The sequence below is a fragment of the Prionailurus viverrinus genome, chromosome C1 (assembly GCF_022837055.1).
Source record: "Prionailurus viverrinus isolate Anna chromosome C1, UM_Priviv_1.0, whole genome shotgun sequence".
Taxonomy (NCBI): domain Eukaryota; kingdom Metazoa; phylum Chordata; class Mammalia; order Carnivora; family Felidae; genus Prionailurus; species Prionailurus viverrinus.
In genome coordinates, this window is record NC_062568.1 from 187,396,304 (window position 1) to 187,421,918 (window position 25,615).

A 25,615-nucleotide genomic window follows, 5' to 3' on the forward strand; every position below is an offset into this window, starting at 1 on the left:
CAGCCCAGATCATTTGCAGGGCAGAGATTCCAGGCCAGGAGAGGCGAGCTGAGAAAATCAGAGGACTGCACCACACCAGCATCCAGAAAAGTAGATTAGAGGATTTTGCTTAGGGATGGCAATTCAAAAGAAAAGAAAGCCCCCCGCCCCCACAAAAACCTGACTTTATTTGATATAGAGGGTAGAAAAGTTCAAACATAGGGATCCTCTATGAAACTACAACTCCTATTAAGAGCGTGTCTATATAATTCCAAAGTCTACCCTTATTCCATAAAATTACACTGTCATTAACAAAAGAAAATGAAGTGTTCCCAGTATGGTATTATCAATTAACTACCTTCTCTTTGGCATAACTTAATTTTTAGAGGGTGAAAATACCTAACTGACAGTAAAAGTCATGAGGATGCAACTGGGTGATGTACATAAGCAATCAAACACATCACCCAGGGAATAGGCACTCAATTAATGTAAGCAAATCTAGCATTCCTTCCCCACTAAAAAAAAATATATATATATATAAATATATATAAATATATATAAATAAATATATAAATTTATATGTGTATAAATTTATATATGAATAAATTTATATATAAATTTATTTATATTTATAAATAAATATATACTAAAAATATATATATAAATATATATATATAAAGAGAGAGAGAGAGAGAGAGAGAGGAAGTGCAAGGAACATACCTGTCTGGCATTCTTTGTTTTGGGTATGTGGTTTGCAAGAAGTGGCTTTAGTCTGTGTGATAGGTTTACATAATAAAGCTTTATTCTTCAAAAGTCTTGGGGGCTGGGAAGGTGGCAGTTTCAGAGCATCTGTTTGTGTACTTGCCTAGAAAAAAAATCAGAAACCAAAGAGGTTTCAAAAGCTTATCATTAATTAGAAGAAATACTATAATTTCAAAAGAAATACTATATTGGAATTACATGGAAGACAAAGAACATAAATATTCAACTAAATATGTAAGAAATACAATATTCCTGAAATACCAATAGCTATATAAGAATATTTTGATAACTATATACTGACTCTGAATGTATCTAATTACCAATTCTATTTACCAAGAAAAATGCTATTTCTATTATAAGACATTGCTGGTCAATCTGGCTATGTTTAAAATGAGAACTGTTATTTCCTGACTGAGATGAGTCTTAAAAGACTTAGGTTCAAGATAACTAGAAATAACATTAAACACTTATGATCATTTAAGTAACCTAAAAAAAGATGATGTGAAAGTTATCTAACAGACCAGGAAACACTTCAGAACTGCTACTGTTCTAGTTGTAAATTTTTCTATTAATTTTCTTCTAAGAAACAAAGCAAAAATTATTGAGGAAAAAAAAAGAGTGCTTACTTAAGGATAATCTGCTCTGGGTGGAAACAAACTGTATTTTATAAATACTTTATTTACAATCTGACTACATTACAAAATGTCCCAAATACCTTTATGCCTGAATTCTGTAAAATTTTATTATCTACTATTAAAAACAACAAAAACAAACCAACAAAAATAGGCTTCAGTAACTATGCAGAGACAGCAAGTATTCAAAGAAATCAAAGTACATTAAAGACCTAATTAAAGAACCACAATATGAATCAATCAATAAATAACCAGAATATCTTATTCCTAAACAAAGGTTATGAGCTTATGAAAATTATTTTACATAATACAGAATAAAGCATGGAAAATTAGCATAGACATATTCATACTGTACAAAACTGGAAAATCAACACAGTAGCAAGCAATACCAGTTAAAAGAATAAAACTTACATCCCCAATGATTTTCGCTGTTACTGTTGGAACTGCACCTAATATAAATTAAAATAAATATTTAGGATCTTACACAATTATTTAAACATAAACAGCAGCATTTAAAGCTGATGGTGGGATAACAGACACAAAATCTCCAAATAAAAACAGGTATTATCTTAATTCATGGGAAGACTAGCATCTAAAGTATCATGTGAGAAAAAGGGACAAAAACATTGTTTAGTGCCCAACAGCCCACAGAGAGCCACCACTCATAATATAAATGTGTCAAATATTTGAAAATGACCAGTGATGGAAAAAAGACAGAACCCCTGTACTCAACCTCAAAAGGCTACATAAATGCTTTCAAATCAGACATACCTTGTAAGACACTGTTAGAATTCACTGTGGGCTGAGCAGCAGGAGCACTGGCTAATGATACCACATTGGCTATAACTGGAGTTGAATCTTTTCTTAGAGATGGGGGCCCTGCTGAAGCAGCTGGCACCATGGAAATACTTGCTGATTAAATAAACAAAAATAAAAAGACCTCATGTAATTTATATGCACATACATAGAAACCAACATCTCAAGGAGGTTAAACAATGCTTTCAGTAAAGTTAAATTCTGTCAGAGCAAAGAATCACGTTAGGATTAACTGGGTTTTTTTTTTCCTATTTTTTAATTAGTGAAACTTAGAAGTATTCCATGTATTTTCTCTTGTAAAACTACACATGTGGTGTATTTAAAAGGCCATGTGGGGGCGCCTGGGTGGCCCAGTCGGTTAAGCGTCCAACTTCAGCCGGGGTCGCGATCTCGCGGTCCGTGAGTTCGAGCCCTGTGTCGGGCTCTGCGCTGATGGCTCAGAGCCTGGAGCCTGCTTCCGATTCTGTCTCCCTCTCTCTCTGCCCCTCCCCCGTTCATGCTCTGTCTCTCTCTGTCTCAAAAATAAATAAACGTTAAAAAAAATTAAAAAAAAAAAAAAAGGCCATGTGATTTATATTCTATGTCCTTTGTTACACTCTCAAATCCTTGTTTAAGGAAGTCAAGGTGTATATACCCATTACAAAATATTAACTGCCATTCTGTCCCATAGTTCTTACAGAGTTTATTTAATTCAAAATGTTCAGAGAAAACTAAATGAACTCCTTTCTACAAAGCTTTAATCTGTTAAACAAAAAGGGATTCAAATGTTAATGTCATTTGAACAGAGTGAAATTTGCATTTCATGAAATTATTAACAACTGTTTAAAGTTCCCATTCTGTAGAACAGTAGTTGGTCCCTAGCACTGATCAAAGACTATAAAGTTTAATTTTACCTGCATTGTTTTGTGAAGGTGGGTCACACATACTTTGCTGATTACAGAACATCAAGATACAAAGCAGGTTACAGAAATGTTTCATTTCTCCTCGCCATTTCAAGGACTCACTGAGTTTACCCTGTCGCTTACAACCATCACATTTGGCCATCTAAAAATGAAATAAGATAGTAAAAGAGTAAAATACAAATTATCTCTGTTCTGACAGAATAAAAGGAGTTCACACATAACAAGTGAGGAAATTAACTTAGAATTTAGAACATAAAAATGAAAACCATCCTAAAATGGTAAACATTTATCATTTTTCAAATCATTTACACTACATATTAAAAGTCACATTATAGGGGCGCCTGGGTGGCTCAGTCGGTTAAGCGTCTGACTTCGGCTCAGGTCATGATCTCGCGGTCCGTGAGTTCGAGCCCCGTGTCGGGCTCTGTGCTGACAGCTCAGAGCCTGGAGCCTGTTTCAGATTCTGTGTCTCCCTCTCTCTGACCCTCCCCTGTTCATGCTCTGTCTCTGTCTCAAAAATAAACGTTAAAAAAAAAAATTTTTTTAAAAAGTCACATTATAAAGATGCCAATAAAGAGTAATTAAAAAACATAGTGAAATGAAAATAAAACCTATCTTCTTCAAAAACTTCAGAAGACAAATTCATTTTAGTTAAATAATAAATAGATAAAATGCTAATTTTAAACTCTTTAATGTCTTAAGACTGATACGTCTTCTACAAGGAAATTAAAAACAAAAAGAACATAACTTCAGTGACATTAAAGTCATCTTAAATCTTACATTAATACCACAGGACAACATAATACATTTAATACTTAAAAGTTTTAAAATCATTACATTGCCCTTCATACTACTTTAAAGAATAAAAGAAGGGAATAATGTATGCCTTAATTTGAAAAACCCCAAGGATATTAATTTTAATTACCTGATAGAATAGAACTGTATATTTGGACATGCATTCTTCACAACAGAACTCTTCTACTTTCCCCCCCAAATTATTCTGTACCAATTTGGGAGATGTCTGTAAACAATAACTGCACATTTTACAGTGATTTCCCCAGCGTTTCGCCAAGTCATGTTTATAAAGCAATTTGCAACCTAAAAACAGGAAAAATAAAATTAACATTAGAAAAAAATTAATTAAGTACCTACATCTTTAAACTTAAGTGCTCTAAGACAATGTTTTCACAGTTGGATCCTTACCAGTTAGTAGACCAAGAGATCAATTTATAGAATCTATACTATCATTTTCTTTTTCAAACAAAATAGGACAGGATAGTAAATATTACAGAGCATCACATATAATAAAAGTCAGTTTTGTTTCCTAAAACTTTGTTTTACTTGGGTAGGTGATAACATACTGGGTCACAATGTAAAATGTATTTCTTCTTTTGTGTTGTGGTCAAAAGGTTTGAAAGCCAATAGTCTAGGAGGTTAATCATGCACAGTTTTAGAATAAAACATTTTAAACATACAAAAAAGTCATCGAAATAGACAATCTACCTCATACTGATTTGTCTATTATATTCAGAAATATAATGACTATTTAAAACAATAAAAATATAATTTAGGATGCTACTAAAATGTAAGAAGTTCTATTTATGTTTAAATGTTTGCTTTTACTTACTTACTTACTTACTTACTTATTTATTTATTTATTTAGAGGGTGCGCACAAGCAAGGGGAGGGGCAGACAGAGGGAGACACAGAATCCGAAGCAGGCTCCGGGGTCCACACTGACAGCCAAGAGCCTGATGCAGGGGCTCAAACTCACAAACTGTGAGATCATGACCTGAGTCAAAGTCAGACACTTAACCGACTGAGTCACTCAGGTGCCCCTAAGAAGTTTCTCTTTAGAAATAAGCGCCAATAACTAAAAGAATCCCCCTATCAACCTAAAAACATGAAATGTTTTTCACATCACCACCATCTTCTGTAATACACTTCAACAATCTTTTCCTTCATTTTAACATCTATATGATATGAAGGACTAGCTCAGTAAAAAGCAAACCAAATGTAAACAAAAAAAAAGCTTTGTTACACAATGGATAAAACAGATAAACTTACAAAGTAACAGCTTAAATTATCAGTTACTTTTAAGAGAACCAACATGATCAGTAGGTAAGATGATCTTGTCTTTACCTTCACTACAGAATGACTTGTCAGCACCTGAGAATCGCACAGTCTCCTTTACAATTTTCTCAATTTTACAATATTCACACATTGCCATTACATTATTTATTTTCTTATATTCATCAGAACAATTCTTGCCACAGAACTGAAACATTTTACCCTGTAAAGAAATAATCATTAAGTACTAATGAAACATTCGGTTTATCTTTTGGAAATCCTTTATTCCCTCTTATTTTAAAACAAGTAGTGTAATTTTTAAAGATGAAAAGCTAGAAATGATTTTATAGATAGACCATTTTACACTCAAACCCTTTATCAGGATCCTATACTTTACCTTATAGTCAAGAAGTTCTGGCTTTGTGGCAAAAAGACGGTTACAGTGCTGACACTTGAGTTTTACAACACTTCGTGCAAACCCAACGTGCTGGGATTGGGCAGCAAGACGCTGGAGGCCAGCTGCAGCAGAGCTACTGATGGAGGTGGGGGAGACAGCAGAGGTATTACTCCCACCTGCTGACACTGTTGAACCTGTGGGAATGCTTACAATTACCTGGCCCTGAGACAAGGGCACTACTGAAGAATTCATTCCTGTTGGTTTGTTGAACAAATTCTGAAAAATGAAACAAAACAAGACAATCAATGTAATCATTTGTTCAGTCAAATGAGCACCGAGTGCCTAAGTCTGACAAGCACAATTCTAGGTACATAAGACACACCTGTGAACAGGCGACACTCCGTGCCCTTGAACAGCTTAGAAGTGAATGGATAGAGTGTCATTTATATGCAGAAACTAAAATAACTAATGATCTCTTTAAATTTTTTAAACTTTTTTTTTTTAAGTAATCTCTACATGCAACATGGAGCTCGAACTCAGGACCTTGAGATCAAGAGTTGCATGTCTACTGACTGAGCCAGCCAGAGGCCCCAAACTAATAATCTCCTTTAAAAATAATATCTCCATGGGATGGCCTGGGTGGCTCAGTTAGTTAAGCGTCCGACTCCTGGTTTCAGCTCAGGGTATGATCTCATGGTTCATGGGATAGAGCCCTGCACTGGGCTCAGCAATAACAGTGCAGGGTCTGCATGGGATTCTCTCAGTCCCTCCCCTGCTCACACACTCGCTCTCTCCCAAAATAAATAAACATTTAAAAAAAAAAAAAGGTAAATAAAATAAAATAAAAATAATATCCTCCCGGGGCACCTGGATGACTCAGTTGGTTAAGCATCCGATTCTTGATTTTGGCTCAGGTCATGACCTCATAGTGGTGAGTTTGAGCCCCGTGTCGGGTTCTGTGCTGACAGCACAAAGCCTGCTTGGTATTTTCTCTCTTCCCGCTCTCTCTGCCCCTACCCTGCTCGTTTTCTCTCTCTCTCAAAATAAATAAATACACTTTTAAAAAGTTAACAAAAAATAAAAGTAAAATAAAATAATAACATCCTCCCAATAGATAATCTGGGTAGTAACAGTACCATTTAATTTTACAGAAGGCAGTTAAATGACATGCCTCCAAACACATCAAAAATCAAAGAATCCAAGTGTAACAGGACTGAGAGAAAAATTCAGGCAATCCAGGCATTAGCAAACACCTAACAAGTTTGTATACGTTATGGTAGGCAACTCACTGACAGGAGAGGAAGATTTCTGAAGCCGTACCTGGAAAGCTACCACACAACTGTAGCTGCAGAAGTTGCGTATACTTCCATCTGACATGGCTAGGTGATACTGAGGGATTGCTGAGGTTTTACAACTGTTACATTGAACTTGTACACCTTAGCAAATCAAAATAAAAACTAATGAGTAATATATACAAACGTATACAAATGTATGAGAAAATAAATATTATCCAATAAATGAAATTCAAGGGCCAGGTCAAGTTGCAGCAACTGAAACTAAATCATGTCACATACAGACAAAAACTAACTTAACATTAAAAATATTTCTTTTAATGTAAAGTTGGCACGGTAGATCTACCCTGAAACTACAAAATGAACCCTGAAATAAATCAGGTGTGGATAAAAAAAATACCTTAAAGAAGTCAAATGAAATTCTTTTGGTAAAGGGGAATGCACAAATAGGCAAGCAAATAAATAAACATAAGTTAAGCAATCAAGGCAATAGATAATATTTTACAACACAGATCTGAAATATTTTAAACTTGCCTTAAAAATCAATTAAATCTGGACAAAAATCTGTACTATACAAAAAGCAATAACCATAATTTTGTCAACTATTATATTTATATAGTTTATGAAACCAGTATTACCTGCAGAAGTAACCATTTTAACTCTGTAAGCAGATAAGCAATTAACAGAACAGAAAAGCTCTGTCTTTCCCAAGCTATTGGTATTTTCAATCATTTCTGCTGAGGATCTCAATGATTTGCAAAGCGCACATGGTGTAATTTTGGCTGATTTCTATTAAGAGAATAAAATAACATTCATTTTTACCAAATGATAAGTAAAAGCATAATTCTTTGAAATGTTTATACTTAACACTGTTGAAATATTTTAAATTAGTGGCTTTCAAACTTTTATGATTACAATCCTCAGTAAGAAATAAATTTTACAAAGTGACCCAGTACATACTTCTGAACTTTTGTGTTTGTGTAGTATACATGTATATAAAACTGAAAAAAGTTTCATAAAACAATATAAATCATGATAACATGTGATGCATTTTTATATTTTCCATTATATTCTATCTCATTAAAAAATAATGCTGAATGCAACCTAGCAATTAATTTGGGAATCTACTAATTGATTGTAACTATAGTTTTAAAAATAGTATTTTTAAAAAATTACACACAGGGAATTCATGCTCTTACACTATGCTAAAAATTAGAAGAACCCCCCTACAAAAGGTGCTATATGTGGCAATAAAATGTGATTTCAATAAAATTAATAAACTTATTAGGAAAGTCACTGCCAACTATTCTATCACTAACAACAACAAAGCACACAAAGCAATAAAGCAAGTAAGCAATAAACTGGGAGCAAACCTTGGATATCACAAATTTTCAAATATAAGCAATCGAACAGTCTATTATTATCTTAAGTTTGCGCTAAATTAGGGATTCAGCAGGGGTGCCTGGGTGGCTCAGGGAGTTGAGCGTCGTCTGACTTCAGCTCAGGTCATGATCTCACGGCTCGTGAGTTTGAGCCCCATGTCGGGCACTGTGCTGACAGCTCAGAGCCTGGAGCCTGCTTCTGCTTGTGTCTCCCTCTCTCTCTGCCTTTCCCCCACTCAACACTGTCTCTCTCTCTCTCTCTCAGAAATAAATAAACATTAAAAAAATTTTTTTTAATTAGGGATTCAGCAGCCAGTAATACTAAATACTACTAGTATATCATACATTCAAGATAACTTGTAAGTATATCCAGCATCCATTATCTCTGTGAAGTTTTTGCTGATAGTCTCATCCTGTCCTACCAACTAGAACTGACCATGTTTCCTCTGTGCCCCACTGAACACCATAATACTTCCACCATAGCATCTCTACTCAGTTTTATGTCTATCTCCCTCAGGAGACATGGAGCCCTTCAAAGCAGGAATCGCATCTAATGTTTGTTGAATGAATTATATATAAGGAAAAAAACAAAACAACAGATACGACCATTTTCAACATGCCAGGTTCTATACTAGGTGCTTTCCCATTCTTCCTTCACATAATCCTAATAACATCCCAGTGACAGTAGTAGTATAATACCCATTCACAGATAAGAAAAGTTAAACCCAGAGAGTTTAACTGTTTATCCAAGGTAAAATTCTATTTGAATAGAGAATCAAGATATCAAACTGAGATATGCTTTACTTCTAAATCAAATTCTTTCTCTATACCACAGTACATATAAATATGTGAGAAATTTAATAAGTAATGGCTAAATTAAATATAGTAAATAAATTAAAATTAAGATGATTCAACCTATTTCTCCTTCTCTTGTGGAATATAAACCATCTTTGAATGGACTGAATCCAAGTAACTTTTAGTACTTGAAACAGTTATCAGGAAAACAGTCTTTTGAACAAGGATAAACTCATGAAGATATTGGCTTTTTTTATCCCCTGTGAAAGCAAAAACAAGGAGTTTCTAAAGGAAGGAATAAATAGTAAAGCTAAGCCCCTTTAATGTACTTGAATAATAACAAGAAATAAAAGGAAACACCATATAATGTTTAAAATTCCAAAATCACTGCAAAGTATTAAGAATTTAAAAGGAATTTCTCAATTGACATTATTACATTCATGAATGTTGGTAGACTGTATAAAAAGTCACTATTTTAAGAAAAAGAATGATCAGCTATCATGCTACAAAAGAAAGGCATTGTAAAATAAACAAAAAAGATTATCATATCTTTGGATTTATGAATTCTAAAATCTAATTTTTGATCAAAATTTGCTAACAAATTACAAATATGGTAAAAACGAAGCTGTATTTGTCATTCAGAATTCATTCAATTCATCTTCTATAAGCCTCATCTATTCACAAAATAACATATGACCTACATTTATTTTTTTCGTATTTCATGAAGAAAAGGAAAAACCCTTATAAACAAATTAATGGTAAGATTTTCAATTTCTGAATTGCAATTTCAACTATATGGATCTGATTCAAGAATATGTACGTAACCTGGACTTTACCTTGTCCAATAAAAAAGTATATTATATGCAAACCAAATATATTTCAAAGAAGGCTACACACCAAAAAGATAAGACTGGGTATCTCTGGGAAATGCATTATTTTTCTTCTTTGTGTATTTTCAAAATATTATTCAAAAACATGAATCATATTTGAAATAAAAATGTCATGCCCACAAGCATGTATTTCAAATGCATGAAGAGAAATATGCTATTTACAAAACTCTATACCCGGGTTTTTAATAACATTCATTTGACAAATCCTATTTATATGTAAAGTACATCAGTTAAGCTAATAATAAGATCTTAGTATTTCTGCGGCATTTTCATAAGTAAGTACTACCAAAAAACGTAGGTCCTCCTGAAACGAACAAAGACATCGGGGTTAGATACAGTCATGTACCTGCTTATACGCCGTGACACATGCTGAACTACAGAACTTCTTAGACTGGCCCTCTATCTGAAGCACGTGGCACTGCCCAGAGCCACTGTAGCAGTAGCCCCCACAGTTCTCACAACAGTTCATGGTGAGGTTGTTGGCAGAGCGAAACTTAGAGAAGCAGGCATCACTGCAAAGTTTATGTACCACATTCTGGTAATTAACTTCATGTCGAATCTAGGAATTAAAAAACAACACACAAATCACAAGCACAGACCATCAAAAGCTGTTCTTGGGGTGCCTGGGTGGCTCAATAGGCTGAACGTCTGACTCTTGGTATTGGCTCAGGTCATAAGCTCAAGGGATCAAGTCCCTCATCGGGCTCTGGGCTGACAGCACAGAGCCTGATTGAGATTCTCTGTCTCCCTCTCTCTCTCTCAAAAGAAACAAACATTAAAAAAAAAAAAATCTGTTTTAAGCACAAACATTAGATTTCCCCACCACACACCCCAATACAGTAAAAAGATGACTTACAACAGCATTCTTCTGACACATGCTGCATTTGGTTGAAATGCTATTCGTATTTATGGTGACAACAGGTTTCCTTTTCAGTTCGTATGTTGACAGACATGACTGACTGCAAAAATCTTTACTAGCTGTGGTATTTTCAAACTGGGCACTGATCACATCCTTTGGATTTAAAATGTCTCTAAAAATGATAACAAAGATAAAATAAGCCACAGTATCATTTGTATTTTTCCGTTTTTGTGAGTTAATAAGTAACACAGAGGCCATTACAGGTGTATGGAAAGTGCACTGTTACTTAAATGAGAAAGCCTCAGTTTTCCTGGATAAACTGATAAATTACTCTGATCCTTAAGTTCTGTACCATAAAACAGAACTTCTAACACATGACTTATTTCATAGAACTGTTGTGAGGATTAATATACTATATTTTAAGACTAACAGACTACACATCAAACAGTTCTCATTCATTATCTCTAGTAGGTGGGATTATAAGAGATAGGAATTTTCTTTTTTAGGCTCTTCTATATTTTCAAAGTACTCTTTAAAAATAATTAAAACTATTTTTAATTTTACATACACTTGAAAAATCAAAAAAGAAAAAAAACAAAACACTATCATTTAAGAGTAAAAATACAGGGCCGCCTGGCTGGCTCAGTCAGTACAGCATGCAACTCTTGATCTCAGGGTTGTGAGTTCAAGACCCACGTTGGGTGTAGAGATTATTTAAATAAAACCTTTAATGAATGAATGAATGAATGAATGAATGAATGAATGAAATTAAAAGTACATTTCAAGCTACAAAGTGTATATTCTAGCATGGTTATACAAAATAGAGTATTTCCATATCTAAATAATTTAATTTACAAGTATTAGTAGCAAAGGCAATGAATATTAAAACCTTTTAAGGCTCCCTACCACTCCACCCTTTATCTTACCCCTAAACCACTGTTCCTAAATAGTAGTTTATCAGATAGTTTAAGTGTAAAGCATTTTAAAAGCCAATGGGAAAACAATGCCTTGATGAAATTTTCCAAATAGTGTCTCTCTCTCATGAATACACATACACATAATAGTACATAAGCCATTATATTCATTCTTGCAACTTAAATTATACTAATAGAGCACTTTTTAGAAAAGATGACAAATATCTATGATTCAATAAAAGATAATAGTAAACATAATGGGAATCATCACCAGGAACACCTCATATGCTGTAATGTATAACTTCATACCTCATCTTCTATACTTAGTAGCTCCAGGCACCTCTAGTTTCTGCATTTTTTTTTTTTTGCCTTCACAGTTATTTTTTAAGTAGATTTTAATATATTTCATTTATAGGGGTATTTACTGAGCACTTATATTGAGCCACCCACTAGCTACATCCTGTATAAAAATATGGTACAAGCATGCACTAAAGGCGCTCACACTATATTGGGACAAACCGACAAATGACATAAAATGCCATAACAGAAGCATTCTTAAAATATAAAAGTGAACTAATTATGAAAAAATATAATGCACAACAGAAAGAGAAATGAAGAAACAATTATTTCAGACAATATGTAACATGAAAGGCTATTTTTGCTATGTCTTAAATAGGAGTTTTCCAGAAGGTTAAGGAAATAAGAATTGGGGAGCAGCATTGATCAAAGCAATAGAGTATAAAAGTAGGTATTTCTCACTCGCCTTAGTATGCTTAGCATCCAACTACATTACATCTTATCATAGATTTTATCTGATTCCAAACAGTAAAAATTCAGAAATGATACAGACAATCCCAAAATAGTTACTTCTCTATCATTGTATCAAGTAATTTTATCTAAAAGCATTAAAAAAATTACCCTCCAAATGACCTCTTTTAAGTAGGATTTTGAAACAGATTTTTAAAAACTAAGCATTAGGTCCTTATTACTAAGGAAACCTGAAAATTAAATGATGATTAGCTAAAATATATTCAGAATTTAGGTTAAATTCAAGATGCTAAGAAATATGGTTAATAAAAGATTAAGAAAAATAAAACGTAATTCAAAGAGCTAATGAGGTTTTTTTGTTTGTTTGTTTGTTTTTTAATCAACCTAAGTGCTGCTGCTATATCTCTACTGGTCTATAAAAATAGCAGTGGCTATCAGGATGGAAATCTTTTCTAGCTCCACCCATTCAAATTAAATTGAAATCCTTCTTGGGCTCCTTCAAGGGATTAACTTACAAATTAAACCTGTTTGATTATATGGAGTGGCAGGGGCAGGCGATATATTTGCCAAAATTAACCAGCTATGTGACACAGAGGAACTCTTTTAATTTCTTTGAATCCAATTTCCTTATACTTAAGGTACGATCCAATTCAACAATATTATAGTCAGATAAATCAGACCATCCTAAACTTCTGCAGTCTGACTGTGTAAGAGGAAAACAAGGGGAGGAATGGTTAAGTAGTAAAAAGGAGATAAAAGAGTAGTTCAGGAATAAAACAAAATGCAAGGAAAAACAAGACTGATCAGTGGTTGAGGACTGAGCAACAATAGAAAAGATATCCTGTAAAATGAGAAGGGGAGAAAAGAAAGAAAATGGAGAAGATCAGGCAGGTAAGGAGTACCTGAAAGGACAGTAAGAGGCAAATGGAAAAGAGCGAGGGATTTAAAACAAAAAAACAAAAAAGGATAATAGAATACGTGAATGAAGAGGTAGAACAGTTAAGAGTCAAGAAATGACAGGATGAAAAAATGGAAGATTTATGGATAAGACCAAACATAACAAAAGAGAAATGCAATCTTAAAGGATAACCAAACTACATAAGATCAAGATAGGTAAGATATGATATGTAGGTAAAAATGACCTAAAATAAAAATATGTATGCACAAGAATTTAAAAACAAAGAAAGAGGGCACACATCTTAAAACTTCTATGGGTTTCTGGGATGCCTGGGTGGCTCAATCAGTTAAGCATCCAACTCTTGATTTCGGCTTAGGTCATGATTTCATGGTTTGGTTCATGGGTTTGCACCCTGCACTGGGCTACCCACTGACAGTGCAGACGCTGCTTGGGATTCTCTCTCTGCCTCTCCCTGCTCACACTGTCTCTCTCAAAATAAATAAAAAACAAAACAAAAAAACAAAAACCCCTTCTGTGAGTTTTCTAGGGTCATTTTGAAATTCACTGATAACATCTCTGAACTATCTAGGGCTATTATTATGAAAGAAGAAATAGAATCAAAATTTCAGAAAGTGCCTATCACTAAAGTAGAATTAAATAAAGAAGCATAAAAGGAAGTTATATGAAATTGTCTCATGGCAAAACAGAAAACAGGAAAAAAAAACCCTATAAATATAATTTTCAAGTTGACTTAATCTTAGAATCTGATGATGAATATACTAGAATATAGAAAAGAGGTACACACTTTCAAAAGCATGCTTTATAATTCAAACAGTATAAAGAAATCTATTTTTGCTAAATCAAACATGAAACATAAAGGGAAGCCCACATAACTAACTTCCAAAAAGACTTCTAACCACATTCAAATTTCTTTCAAGTCTCTAAAATGCCTTTTTCCATTTAAACCAGAAGAGGGAGCATCTTTGTTCGCTTTCCAGAGAAAGGGAAGGATCCGCGTAAGGCACTATAAACACAAATATCTAAACTAATAAATCATGGTTTGAACAGTTTAATAACAGGCCAAAGTGTTTCAGAGTGAGAGCATTATTCATCTTTTTCTGACCTATTTAAACAGTTTTAACAATCACCTTACCAAATCAGCCAAAATTAGTTCATATTCTTCAAATATATCAGGATGATCTCATCAAGGTCTAAGGTCATATTCTTTTGATATTAAACACTGAAATGGTACCTCTGAGGCAGTTCAGAGATATTGAGAAGATAAAAATATATATTGGAGTCCTTTTTTCTTTTTTTTACACTGGAGTACTTTTAAAGATAAGAAAGGTATTAAATGAATTCCAATTAGATAACAGGATACATAACTTTAAATATTTTTGGATTTCAGTATCTATTACCTACAAATAAAATATTGTGGTATTATATGACCTAAGTGGTGTAGTTTTTGTTTTATGAAGCATCTCAACTAACATGGATGGGAAAGGCTGGTTTCAAAAACATCTCAATATATAAAAGGCACATTATTTATAATTAAAATAAGCTGAGCACCTAAGATCCAGAAAAACTGAAAGCAACAACATACTGTGGCAATTACCAAAAAATATGGAAATGTAGAAAACTAAACAATACACAGATAAGAATGAAGTGTTTTAAAAGGAAACAGAAGATAATTTAGAATTCTGCTATACTTTGAGCAACTTGAACAAGTTTTCTTGGTGGGAGGAGGTGGTGGGCGGGCAGGTGGAACTGTATATCCAGTGAGGCACAGTGTAGAACAGAAGAGCTGAGTCGACCCCTTCCTCTGGTAAGCAGTTTGCCCCTTCTGGAGGATTTTTTTACAACCAGAACAGGAAACTCGAACAGCTGTGGCTGGAACTGAAGGAAGCATTTTATTCATGCCAGATGACGCCAGTGAAGGCTGAAAGCCAGTAGTCAACTGTGGAGCTTAAAAAAAATTAAAAGAAAAATGTTTTACTTTTCATCATGAATTTTACGTATATATCCTTTCTTCCTCTTCCATAACCAGTCTTGAAACCCCAAACTAATTATCCAATATAAATGACAGCCATTCTAAATGAGCAGAGAACTGCCTAGCTTACTAATACAAGTAGATACTTCCTCTCACTCATACTGGTCAGAATAAATAAACATGATTCATTTACTCAATTCTGTTTCTTACCAAGAGGACTGCCACTGACTGAAAACACAGCACTAATTTTCAGTTCCCCTTCTTGAGTTTTTTGCTGTTGGCCATGACTATACTCCTTTAAAAAAGAAAATAAATAAATAAATACTTAGAGAAAAGAATAAATATAAAATATCTAAAGAAATCCAGACATTCAATAAGTTTTGTTTTGGCTACATGGGTGGGAAGGTGGGGAGGGGAATTTATACTACATTACCATTAATAAGAAATAATAGCAAGCAAACTATAATTGCAATAAGGGTATAATAGGTTTGTATATGCTGAGAAAGAAAAAAAAAAAATGAAGGAAGCTACCCAATTAGCCTTGTAGCACTACCAGATATTTAAATTATTTTTGACAATTATTATTACAGTATTTTAAGTTGCTGTTTATCTATTATAAAAGTAATACACAAACTATATTTTGTATTGTAAAACTATACAAAATTTAGACAAGCAGAAATAAGGAAAAATTCTAATCATATTTCTATCACACCAAAACAACCACCATTTTCTCTTGGTATATTTCTTTCCAGTCTTTTCCCCTCCTGTAGTCAGAGATTTTATTTCTCTACATAGTTGTAATTAAACTGAATATATCATTCTAGTAAAATGATTTCTTGATCACTTGAGTCAGTGAAACATTTGCATATTATTACATATTACTCCAAAATCACTTCAAGTGGCTAAATGTCCGTGTTTTTTAAGTTGGAGTCCAAGAATCCCTGAGGTCTACAGATGTACTGTAGGGAGTCTGAGAATTCTAAGAGAATATTTTTAAAAACTGCATCTATTTCAATGACTTTTTTGGTGAATGTAAACTTATTTTTAGTCATGAATAACCACATATAACTGAGTTATACTACAAGTTTTCAGTGCTGTTATTTGCTTTAACAATTCTATTATTGCACTGTGAAAACTCTAAGTGCCAGATTTAACTTTTATTTTAATTAATTGCTTATCACACTGAAATCTGCGAAACCCCAGCAGATATCTTATTCTTGGAATTCTCAGGCAACTCCAAAATATCCCCCTTTTTTTGTGGTTAAGAGGTATCTGGTACATTACTCAAGTTTGAGAAGTACTGATAGATGTGTATTATTTAATAGATATACCAGATTACACAGGGATCAGACTGGGATAGGGTGAGTGAGGCATTTGCCTCAGGCACAAAGTTAAGGTACCAAAAATCTCAGTAATCAAGATAAATTAGTGTTTCAATGTGGCATTTTTAAAAATGAAAAAATGCAAAATCCATGAACAAAATAACAAAACTTAAATAAATAAAGACGGGATCAGTATTACTGATTTTTCCTTTGGCCTCAGTCTCCAATTTGATGGCCCTGCATAACACTATGAGATTATATGACCATAACCCAATGTCAGTCAGTCCATTTGTTTCCTCACATTTGGTATAATTAGAAATGCCATGATGAATATCTTAAGTGAATATTCATACTCTCATACTTAGCATTATCTTCTAAGGAAAGGATTCTTGAAGTGAAATTACTAGGTAGAAAGGCACACAGTAAATGTTCTTGATACACAATGACAGGTTGTTGTTTTTAAACTTCTGATTAGATTTATTCTAGCAATTTGTGAAAAGCCACTGAAAAGTCTTTCCCCACTATTTCATTTCAATCTGCAATTCTTTTTGTAATATCCACTTACAAAAAAGTATTATAATATAACAATATTAACCCTGTATAGCATGTTATCAACATTTCCTCAATATGTACTTTTAAAACTTTTTATAAAGTTTCCATTTCTATGCCAAAAATCTAGTTTTTACCTTTGTGACTCCTTCGATTCTTATAAAGTTCTACTTCCAAAATAAAACACTAAGAAAATGGTTTCATTGTTTCTAAAACAGTCCTTTCATCCAGAGGTCAGCAAACTTTATCTGCAAAGGGCCAGATACTAAATATTTTTTTATTTTGGAGGCCATACTACCACAACTACTCAACTCTGTCCTGGTAGAGCAGAAACACCCATAGGTAATATGTAAATGAAATGAATGTGGCAATGATCCAATAAAACTTCATTTATAAAAACAGTGTGCAGAAAAACAAAAACAAAACAGAAACACAGAAAGCAGGCTGGATTTGGCATGCTGCTGCTAATTTGCCCAATCCCTAATTTAATCCATCTGGAATTTATTTATTTTGATGTTTAAAGGGCTAGTCTTCTTTTTCTTTCTCTGAGTAGTGAATTCCTTCCATTCACTGTTAACAGATCAGATTGCTTTGAAAATGTCTCTTTTGTGGCAATCTATTCTGTATCATTATCAGCCGTATTTTTTTTTTTTTTAAATAAACTCTACCCCCAGCATGGGGCCCAAACTCAAGGCCCCAAGATCAAGAGTCACATGCTCCACCAACTGAGCCAGCCTATTTTTAGGATATCACACTATCCTAATAAACGTAATCATGAGAGGTTTAACCATTTATACAATAGTCCACCACTATCAACCTATATTTTTAGAATACATGTCTAATGTTTGTGTGGATGCCTATTCTTCAAAACATTAGAACCTACTGATATTGTCATCGGAACTGTTATCAAAACTGTATCTTAATTTAGGAATAACTAATACCTTACATTTTTTTAAAAGTCTCTCCATTCTATCAAATTGTCTTTCACCTAACATAAGTACTTTCTAGTTGCTTTGCCAAGGGGAATACCAAATATTTTCATCATATTCTCTGAGAAACAAGTGATTTACAGAAATATTGCTATCTTTCATATAACTAAAATTCAACTAGCTACTCCACTATACTTTCATGAACTCTATTAATTCTCTAATAAAGATCCTTACCAGTAAACGATGACAATTTTGTCTCCCCTTTTCCATTATTTCTTCTAATTTCTTTAACATGTACTGGGTCGAAAATCCAACAAGAGTTAAATAATAATGCTGACATCAGTAATTTGTGTTCTTTTAGTAATTATTAACAGGTTTCCATCATTTTACTCTTAAATTCAATGATTGTTATTGATCTGAAGTAGATATTTCCTTACCATGACCAAGAGAGTATCTATTACAAGAAATGCACAGTAAATTACGTGAGATGTCTTTCTGCATCTATCTATCCAGTCTTATTTGACCAGTTGAAATTATGTATTAAAAGAATTCCTAACATTGGCTCATCCTGACATTCTTACATTATATAGTATATTAAAGCAAACTTCAAGTAAAAAAAACTTTTTTTAATCTCAGAAAACTCCCGAAAAAAATCAATACTTATTGACATACTTTAATGGTCTCCAGTCAGCTCTTTTTCACTGTTCATGACAATTATTCCAAACTTCTGATACGTTCCTTAAGCCTCAAGTACATATTACTTATATAGTATAGTAAAATAAGTATATCTTAAGTACTCTACTTATAGACCGCACAACGCCTTCAAGGCAGAATCATGTTTATGTTACTATCCCCCTAATAATGACTAACTTTACAAATATTTAATTATAAACAATGACTAATAACTTAAGTGAAAATCTGATGGCTTCAAAAACTTTCAGAAGGAGAAAAACAGGTTATCAAAACAAAACAAAAAAATCCTTTACCAATAGCTTTACCTTCCCTTTGTTTACCATAAAGGAAGAATTGTATCCGTATCCCAAGACAGTATTTTAGAAATGAAGAACCCAGTACCTATAGCCAAGTTAATCTGATATACCTTAAAAAAGCCCAGCATTTAATTACTGCATTCTACTTTCTAAAACTCTATGACTCACTATTGTGAAAATTTATTTGCTTTCCCATCATAATCCATTTACTTTAACAAGAGATAAAATTAGCTCTTTTAATAAGAGAAAAAAGAAAAAAAATCATGACGTTAATGTAGTATTCACTGAATTTCCAATTTTTAGAACCAATTGAAAAGGGGAAAAGCAAAAATAGGGTCTCTGGCTCTCTAAATTTTCTATTTTAAAAACCTTCTCCAGGCAGTTTTAAACATTAAACAACTTTTATTTATATAAAGATTGTTAGGATAATAATAAAATAACCTTCATTATGGCCCCATAATGGTTCCTTCCAACCTTTATGAACTTCAGTTCCCTCATCTACAAATGGAGTTAATACCACCTACTATGGCCTTCTTATACAGAAAGATGAGGCAACACACTACACACTGTATAGGTACACTGTACCTATAAAACACTACAGAAAATATAGTCACATGCAGGAGGGATCTGAATAAAGAAATGAAACTGCAAGACCAAATGATATTATGCTGATAACAGAGGTAGGAGGATGACAACTGGTGACCCCAGAAAATCATTAACTGATGAAATAATCAAGAACAAATGGGTTGAGTCTTTAAATATATATACACACATTGCAGCACCCCAGGTGATTTGGAAAGTAGAGCAAGTATGGAAAGTAGAGAAATTAAGACCAAAATGAATTGTGTAAAAAGGAGAATTAGGAAGTGAGCTGAAAGTAAAATTACAAGTTAAGCAAAGAGAAAAGCCAAAGGAGGTTTTGATAAGGTGCCATGAACCAAAGCTATGATCTTATTAAATCATGACAAAAGTTACTACTGGTAACTGACAGTCAAAAGTAAAGCCTGACCACAACTGTAAAACCTATCAGTATTTTAAGAGAGTTAGGTTAATAGTACTGTTTCAGAAACTGTTAAAATAATATTAGGACTCCTTTCACCAGTCTATGGGAAATGTAAGAGTGAAAGCATTAGGCAGTACTGAACAGCAAAGAATACAGATTTCCAATGGTCACCGGAGAGAAATACCTAAAGGAAGAGGGCAATGAAGGAGAGGAAGTGGGGAGGGAAAGGGGAAGGGAAAGGGAACAGGAAGGAAAGATGAGGGAAAAGAAAAGAAAGACCAGGTATCTGTGTCTAACATAAGTTGCCCAGAGGGATATCTAGAAGAATTATGAAAAGGTCTGATCCTACAGAATTGGTGTGGCTGATACAATAGAAAGGATGTCTCAGAGAAAACCTAACTTTATCGGGGCACCTGGGTGGCTCAGTCGGTTAAGTGTCCGACTTCGGCTCAGGTCATGATCTCGCAGTTCGTGAGTTCAAGCCCCAGGTCGGGCTCTGTGCTGACAGCTCAGAGCCTGGAGCCTGCTTCAGATTCTGTGTCTCCTCCTCTCTCTGCCCCTCCCATGCTCATGCTCTGTCTCTGTCTCTTAATAATAAATAAACATTTTGTTTGGTTTGGTTTGGTTTGGTTTTGAAAAACCTAGTTTTATCTACTCACGTGCTCGGACTGCCCCGTTGTAGGGTCAGGGTAAAGAATGTCTCTGGACTGTATGCCCAGGACCTATACACATTCCTGCTTTGTTCTCAAGAGTCCAATCAATCAAGTGCTGGAACTTTTGAGGAATTTCTTCCCCAAAATCATGATGAAACTTCATAATCAGCATTTTATAACATATTACACTTTCAATAGTGTATAAACATGTAGTTGTTTATGACAATTCCATCCTATTGGTATCCCCCAACCACCGGAATTACTGATTGCTTTCAAAAAAGTAATATAAATTATCCTTCCTGATGTTCCTTTTCCCCCAAGGTATTTGGTCTTTGCTATAACTGCCTTTTCATCCTAAAGGAAGTGTTACTGGGTCATATACAGAGAGAAAGTAATGCTTTTGGATCCCTGCCAGGATTATGACTTCTTATGAATGTCCCATGTCCACACTGGGGCATGTAAAGAGACAGGAAATCTTCCCTGTATATGGATGTATTTGTAGTCTTCTGAGGCATGAACTTTCCCTAGGTTACCAAGATATTTCTTTATCCCTAATACCAATAATCAAGATCTCCATTTTGCCTGCTTCTGTTAACATGCTTTCAATCTACCTTGTATTTAACTATTTTCATATTCCTGCTCTGCCATCTTCTTTGTTACCTTCACACTCATAACCATCCAGTGCCTACAGCTTTATCATCACTACTCTATACTGCTACCTTCCACTGAGCACCAAGAAATTAACTGAATATCAATATGACTCATACAAAACATCTATTCTTACATCTCCTTATTGTAAAACAGTGGTTCTCAACAGCAGACAATTTTGCCCACCCCACAGGGGACATATGGCAATGTCTGCAGACACTTGAGAGGGTGGAGATACTATTGGTACCAAGAAGGTGGAGGCCAAGGATGTTGCTAAACAAATGTACTACACTGCATAGGACAGCCCCTCACAACAAAGAATTATCTGGACCAAAATGTCAATAGTGCCAAAGTTGGGAAACCGTGCTCAGAGACATGTGAATAAAAAAATCTCTTCCACAGAAGTCTTACACATTCAGCTCCCCAAAATAATAGAAACATATGGAAAGGGAACCTGTCTTTAGATCAACTATCATGTCGAGAAATAGCTAATTCATGGTATCTTTACTTCTCAGCCTCTGAATTCATGCCCTTTGTATAAAACATAGACCACCCTCAAATAATTGATTTTGTGTATTCATCCCTCAGTTCCCTTTGTACACTCCAAACTTATTACAGCACATAACTTTTTTCTTACATCCCAACTACTGTAATGTCATTAACTGCATAGATATCTTCACTGATTTCAGAACTTCAGTTACAGGATCTCTGTAAATTTTTCCTCCAGAGCAATCTTCAATAGTAGAGCTGGGTCCTCCCTATTAATTACAGATCTCAAATTTGGAATCCCATTTCACCCATCAAAGCCTCCTTTACCTTCTACCCATTGATCAAATGAACTAGTTCTTCAATCAATTAACCCTTTCAAAGATAACCTGTCCATTACTTCCTCCCCCAAGAAACTTAAATCCACACACGGTGTGTACTTCATTATCAGTAATTGCGCAAGGCTTACTACCTTGTATAAACTCAATCACAACATAAACTCATAAAAACCATAAACCTTCAGCCATGTCTGCTGCATCAATCTCAAATCCTTGAAGACTCCCCTTCCCTAATCCTGCACTGAAATTGTAAAAATCATAGAACAGTGACATTAAGGAACAAAGAGGATTAAAAGCCTAAATTACTACTCAGGAGAAGTTTCATGTAACTCTTGATTCCTTAGCATTACTCTCAGAAGATAATTCAAATTGCCTTAACCTTCATGAAGTCTCCTCTCACACTGTCAACAAACTACTTCACTTCTTAATCAAGAATTTCCTCTCTCAAATGAAGAATTCACGTGTGGAACAGAAAAGAAGGGGGGGGGGAAAGTAAAGGTGAAATGTTTACTTGAGCATTGTCAGGTTCATCTTTAATTTTGTCTAGTAGTCCCTGCTGTGGTGCCATTGCTTTGTCATACTCATCATCCAAAGGTTCTTCTTTAATTCTAATATTTGATGCAAAGGAATTCCCCAGTTCCGAACCAATGGATTCTTTATTGGCAAATGGATAGCTGGAATCCTAAAACACAATATAAAGTATTAATAAATATTCAGATTTAAAGATTACTCCTCTTCAGGTGTTAACACCCAAAGATAAGCTCACTGGAAATGAAGAACTCTATGGATACGCATTAGAGTCCCTATGCCTAAAAGTAAATTGGTCTATGTCTAAATATCAAATACAAATAAAGAAACTAAGAGCTGAGGCTTCTCAGAACATCTTCAAAGATGTCCTTACCAAATAATAAAGCAAATTAAAAAAACAATCCGTGCTCTACCTAACACACATAGTTACAGTTTAGAAAATGACACAGAGAAAACTTTGACACTTGCCACAGTTACAGCAGTCTGCATACACACTGAAAACTTACCCTAAAGTTTGTTTCTGGGGTTTGTGGTAAATGGGTATGTAATGTTTCTTCAACTTGATTAGCTATTGAAAGAAAAAAAAAACAAAACAAACACATGTATATGAATAACAAATCTTATAAAGAGTGACCTAAAAAGCTATCATTCGATAATCACCTCTCTTGTCAAATAAAGATGCTTATTAGAGTGAAATGGGTCCCCAAAAATACCCAAAAGATAGTTCCACTCAAACAAAAGTCTAGCCCCACTTTCCTTTTAGCCTCACCTTACACATTTCCTTGCTCAAACCTAAATAATGTGGTTACCTTATTACTATACTCTGCAAATTACTTGTGTTTGTTCCTCCCCATTTCTGCTTATATCATTCCAAGACCCCTCTATCTATCTATTATCTATCTATCTATCTATCTATCTATCTATCTATCTATCTATCTCTATACAGACTTCTGATTCTGCTCAGTTCAAAATTCACCTCTCCTCTATAAACCTTCCCTGGCCACTGAGTTAAAAAGCAGCTCTTTTCTAAGAATACCTAAAATACACTGTTTCAGTTACCTGAAAGAAATCTTCTTGTATGGCCTATGACAAATTCTTCTACCACTGTATTTAATTATAAATTAAATCTTACACTATTTAACTGGTCATTGATACTTCTACTACTTGACTTTTCCCTTCTACTATTAGACATTATGCTCCTTGGGCATAAATGCCCTCAATTTATCCCCCATAGAAATATCAAAAATATAAATTTAATAATATATATTTAAAAATATAGTATACCCTGTTCAGCCTGGTACATAATGGATATGTAAATTAATTGCTCTTTTTAATAATACTGACCTAGTCTTTCTACTATATTTTTCCAGCATTGACAGAAGAAATGTAAGGGTTGATATATGGCACCTTGCTTTCCTTCACATCTATTGAGCATTTATTGAAATATTACAATTTTCACTGCACCAAGTTAGGCCCTAAGAATGCAAAGATGAATATGATACAACCTGGCCCTCAATAAACTACACTGGTAGGTACAACAAAACAAATATAGAAGTATAATAAGTAATGTAAGTACTATAAATAATGAGGTATGAACAAAATGTTATGTAAATATAGAGAAGGAAACAATTCATTCTTCAGGTAGAGAGGTTAGAGATGACTACAGAGTAGAAGAGGTTTATGTGTTAGGCATTGTTGGATAAGAAGTACTTTATAGGCATATATACAAAGAAAGAAAAGGACATGCAGACAAACGGAACAGCAGAGGTAAAAGAAGGCAAAGAAACAAGAAAATATGTGACATATTCAAGAATGGAACTGAAGCTGAAGTATAGGGTACTCTGGGCAAAGAGGCTCAAGAAGGGCCTCAAGAAACCTCTAGAACATAAAAGAGAAATGTTGTCAAATAGAAAAACCCTCCCTAATTTGGACTAATTGGTGGGACAGCAGTTTGAATTAGTGCTTACAGCACAAAGAAGTTAAATCCAACTTGAGGTTCCAATGTTCAACCAAAGAAAATGAACAGGTGACTTGAGTATCTTGCCTTCTCATCAAAATATTGCAACCAGGGGAGGGAGAAATGAGGTTTAGAACTATTTTTCAATCATTTTTACCATTACCAAAAGTTACTGGGAGAAATTCAGTCACTCTGCAAAGAACAAGGATAAAAGAAAAATGACAAGCTTACAATGAATTTAACTGTTCATATTTTGCTTAGAATCAGAACTAATAAAAGCTATATTATTATCAGTACGTATTTATTGTGTTTTGTGGCTCTATTCCAACAATTATTACCTGCTTTATCAAAAAAACTGCTTTTCAACCTTGAATCCAACTCTTTATGGGGTTTATCCAATCGTTTTTCACGTTCATGATAAGTTAGGTCTCTATTTTTCTCCTTTCCAGAAAATGTCTCTTTGCTGTTTTCTCTTACTAGACTAAAATCTTTCCGTATTGATTTAAAGACAGAAACCTGATCAAACTGTTTAGGAAAGTCTTTTTTTAATTTATTTTGAATCTGTATTTCATTTTCATTGTCTGATTCATGCTGTGTGACTCTTCTCTCTACTTCCAAGCTATCATCAGTATGAATTGAAGAAACAAGATTGTCCTTTGAACTAAAATCCTGTTCATCCTCATTGTCACTACCAACGACTGGAATTCCTGCAAGATCCCCAGAGTTCAAAAAATAATCATCTTCATCCAGCAATGAATTTTCAGATCCTGTTTGATTCGGCATTCCATAAGACATGCTGTCAAGGGTAGGAGTTAAGTTGTGGTCTATATCTTCAGACATTTCTGTATCCATGATACCACCACCTTAA

At 34.0% G+C, this 25,615-nt stretch overlaps 1 protein-coding gene across 5 annotated transcripts in view; it reads right to left on the minus strand.

Moving 5' to 3' along the window:
• The window catches only part of ZMYM4 (zinc finger MYM-type containing 4), a 145,938-nt gene that overhangs the window by 36,560 nt on the left and 83,763 nt on the right, over positions 1-25,615 (minus strand). For 3 of the 5 annotated variants that reach the window (XM_047872017.1, XM_047872018.1, XM_047872019.1), the window contains 16 exons: positions 25,086-25,610; positions 23,297-23,358; positions 22,774-22,944; positions 15,556-15,640; positions 15,065-15,320; positions 10,773-10,947; positions 10,263-10,475; positions 7,488-7,638; positions 6,878-6,993; positions 5,558-5,833; positions 5,233-5,383; positions 4,017-4,189; positions 3,083-3,233; positions 2,145-2,285; positions 1,785-1,822; positions 700-844 (listed from right to left, as the gene is read on the minus strand). In XM_047872017.1, the coding sequence (XP_047727973.1) occupies positions 700-844; positions 1,785-1,822; positions 2,145-2,285; positions 3,083-3,233; positions 4,017-4,189; positions 5,233-5,383; positions 5,558-5,833; positions 6,878-6,993; positions 7,488-7,638; positions 10,263-10,475; positions 10,773-10,947; positions 15,065-15,320; positions 15,556-15,640; positions 22,774-22,944; positions 23,297-23,358; positions 25,086-25,610 (2,829 nt within the window). Of the gene's footprint in view, positions 1-699; positions 845-1,784; positions 1,823-2,144; positions 2,286-3,082; positions 3,234-4,016; positions 4,190-5,232; positions 5,384-5,557; positions 5,834-6,877; positions 6,994-7,487; positions 7,639-10,262; positions 10,476-10,772; positions 10,948-15,064; positions 15,321-15,555; positions 15,641-18,379; positions 18,443-22,773; positions 22,945-23,296; positions 23,359-24,757; positions 24,875-25,085; positions 25,611-25,615 lie in introns of those variants that run through there. The other 2 variants (XM_047872021.1, XM_047872020.1) reach the window with 2 other exon arrangements.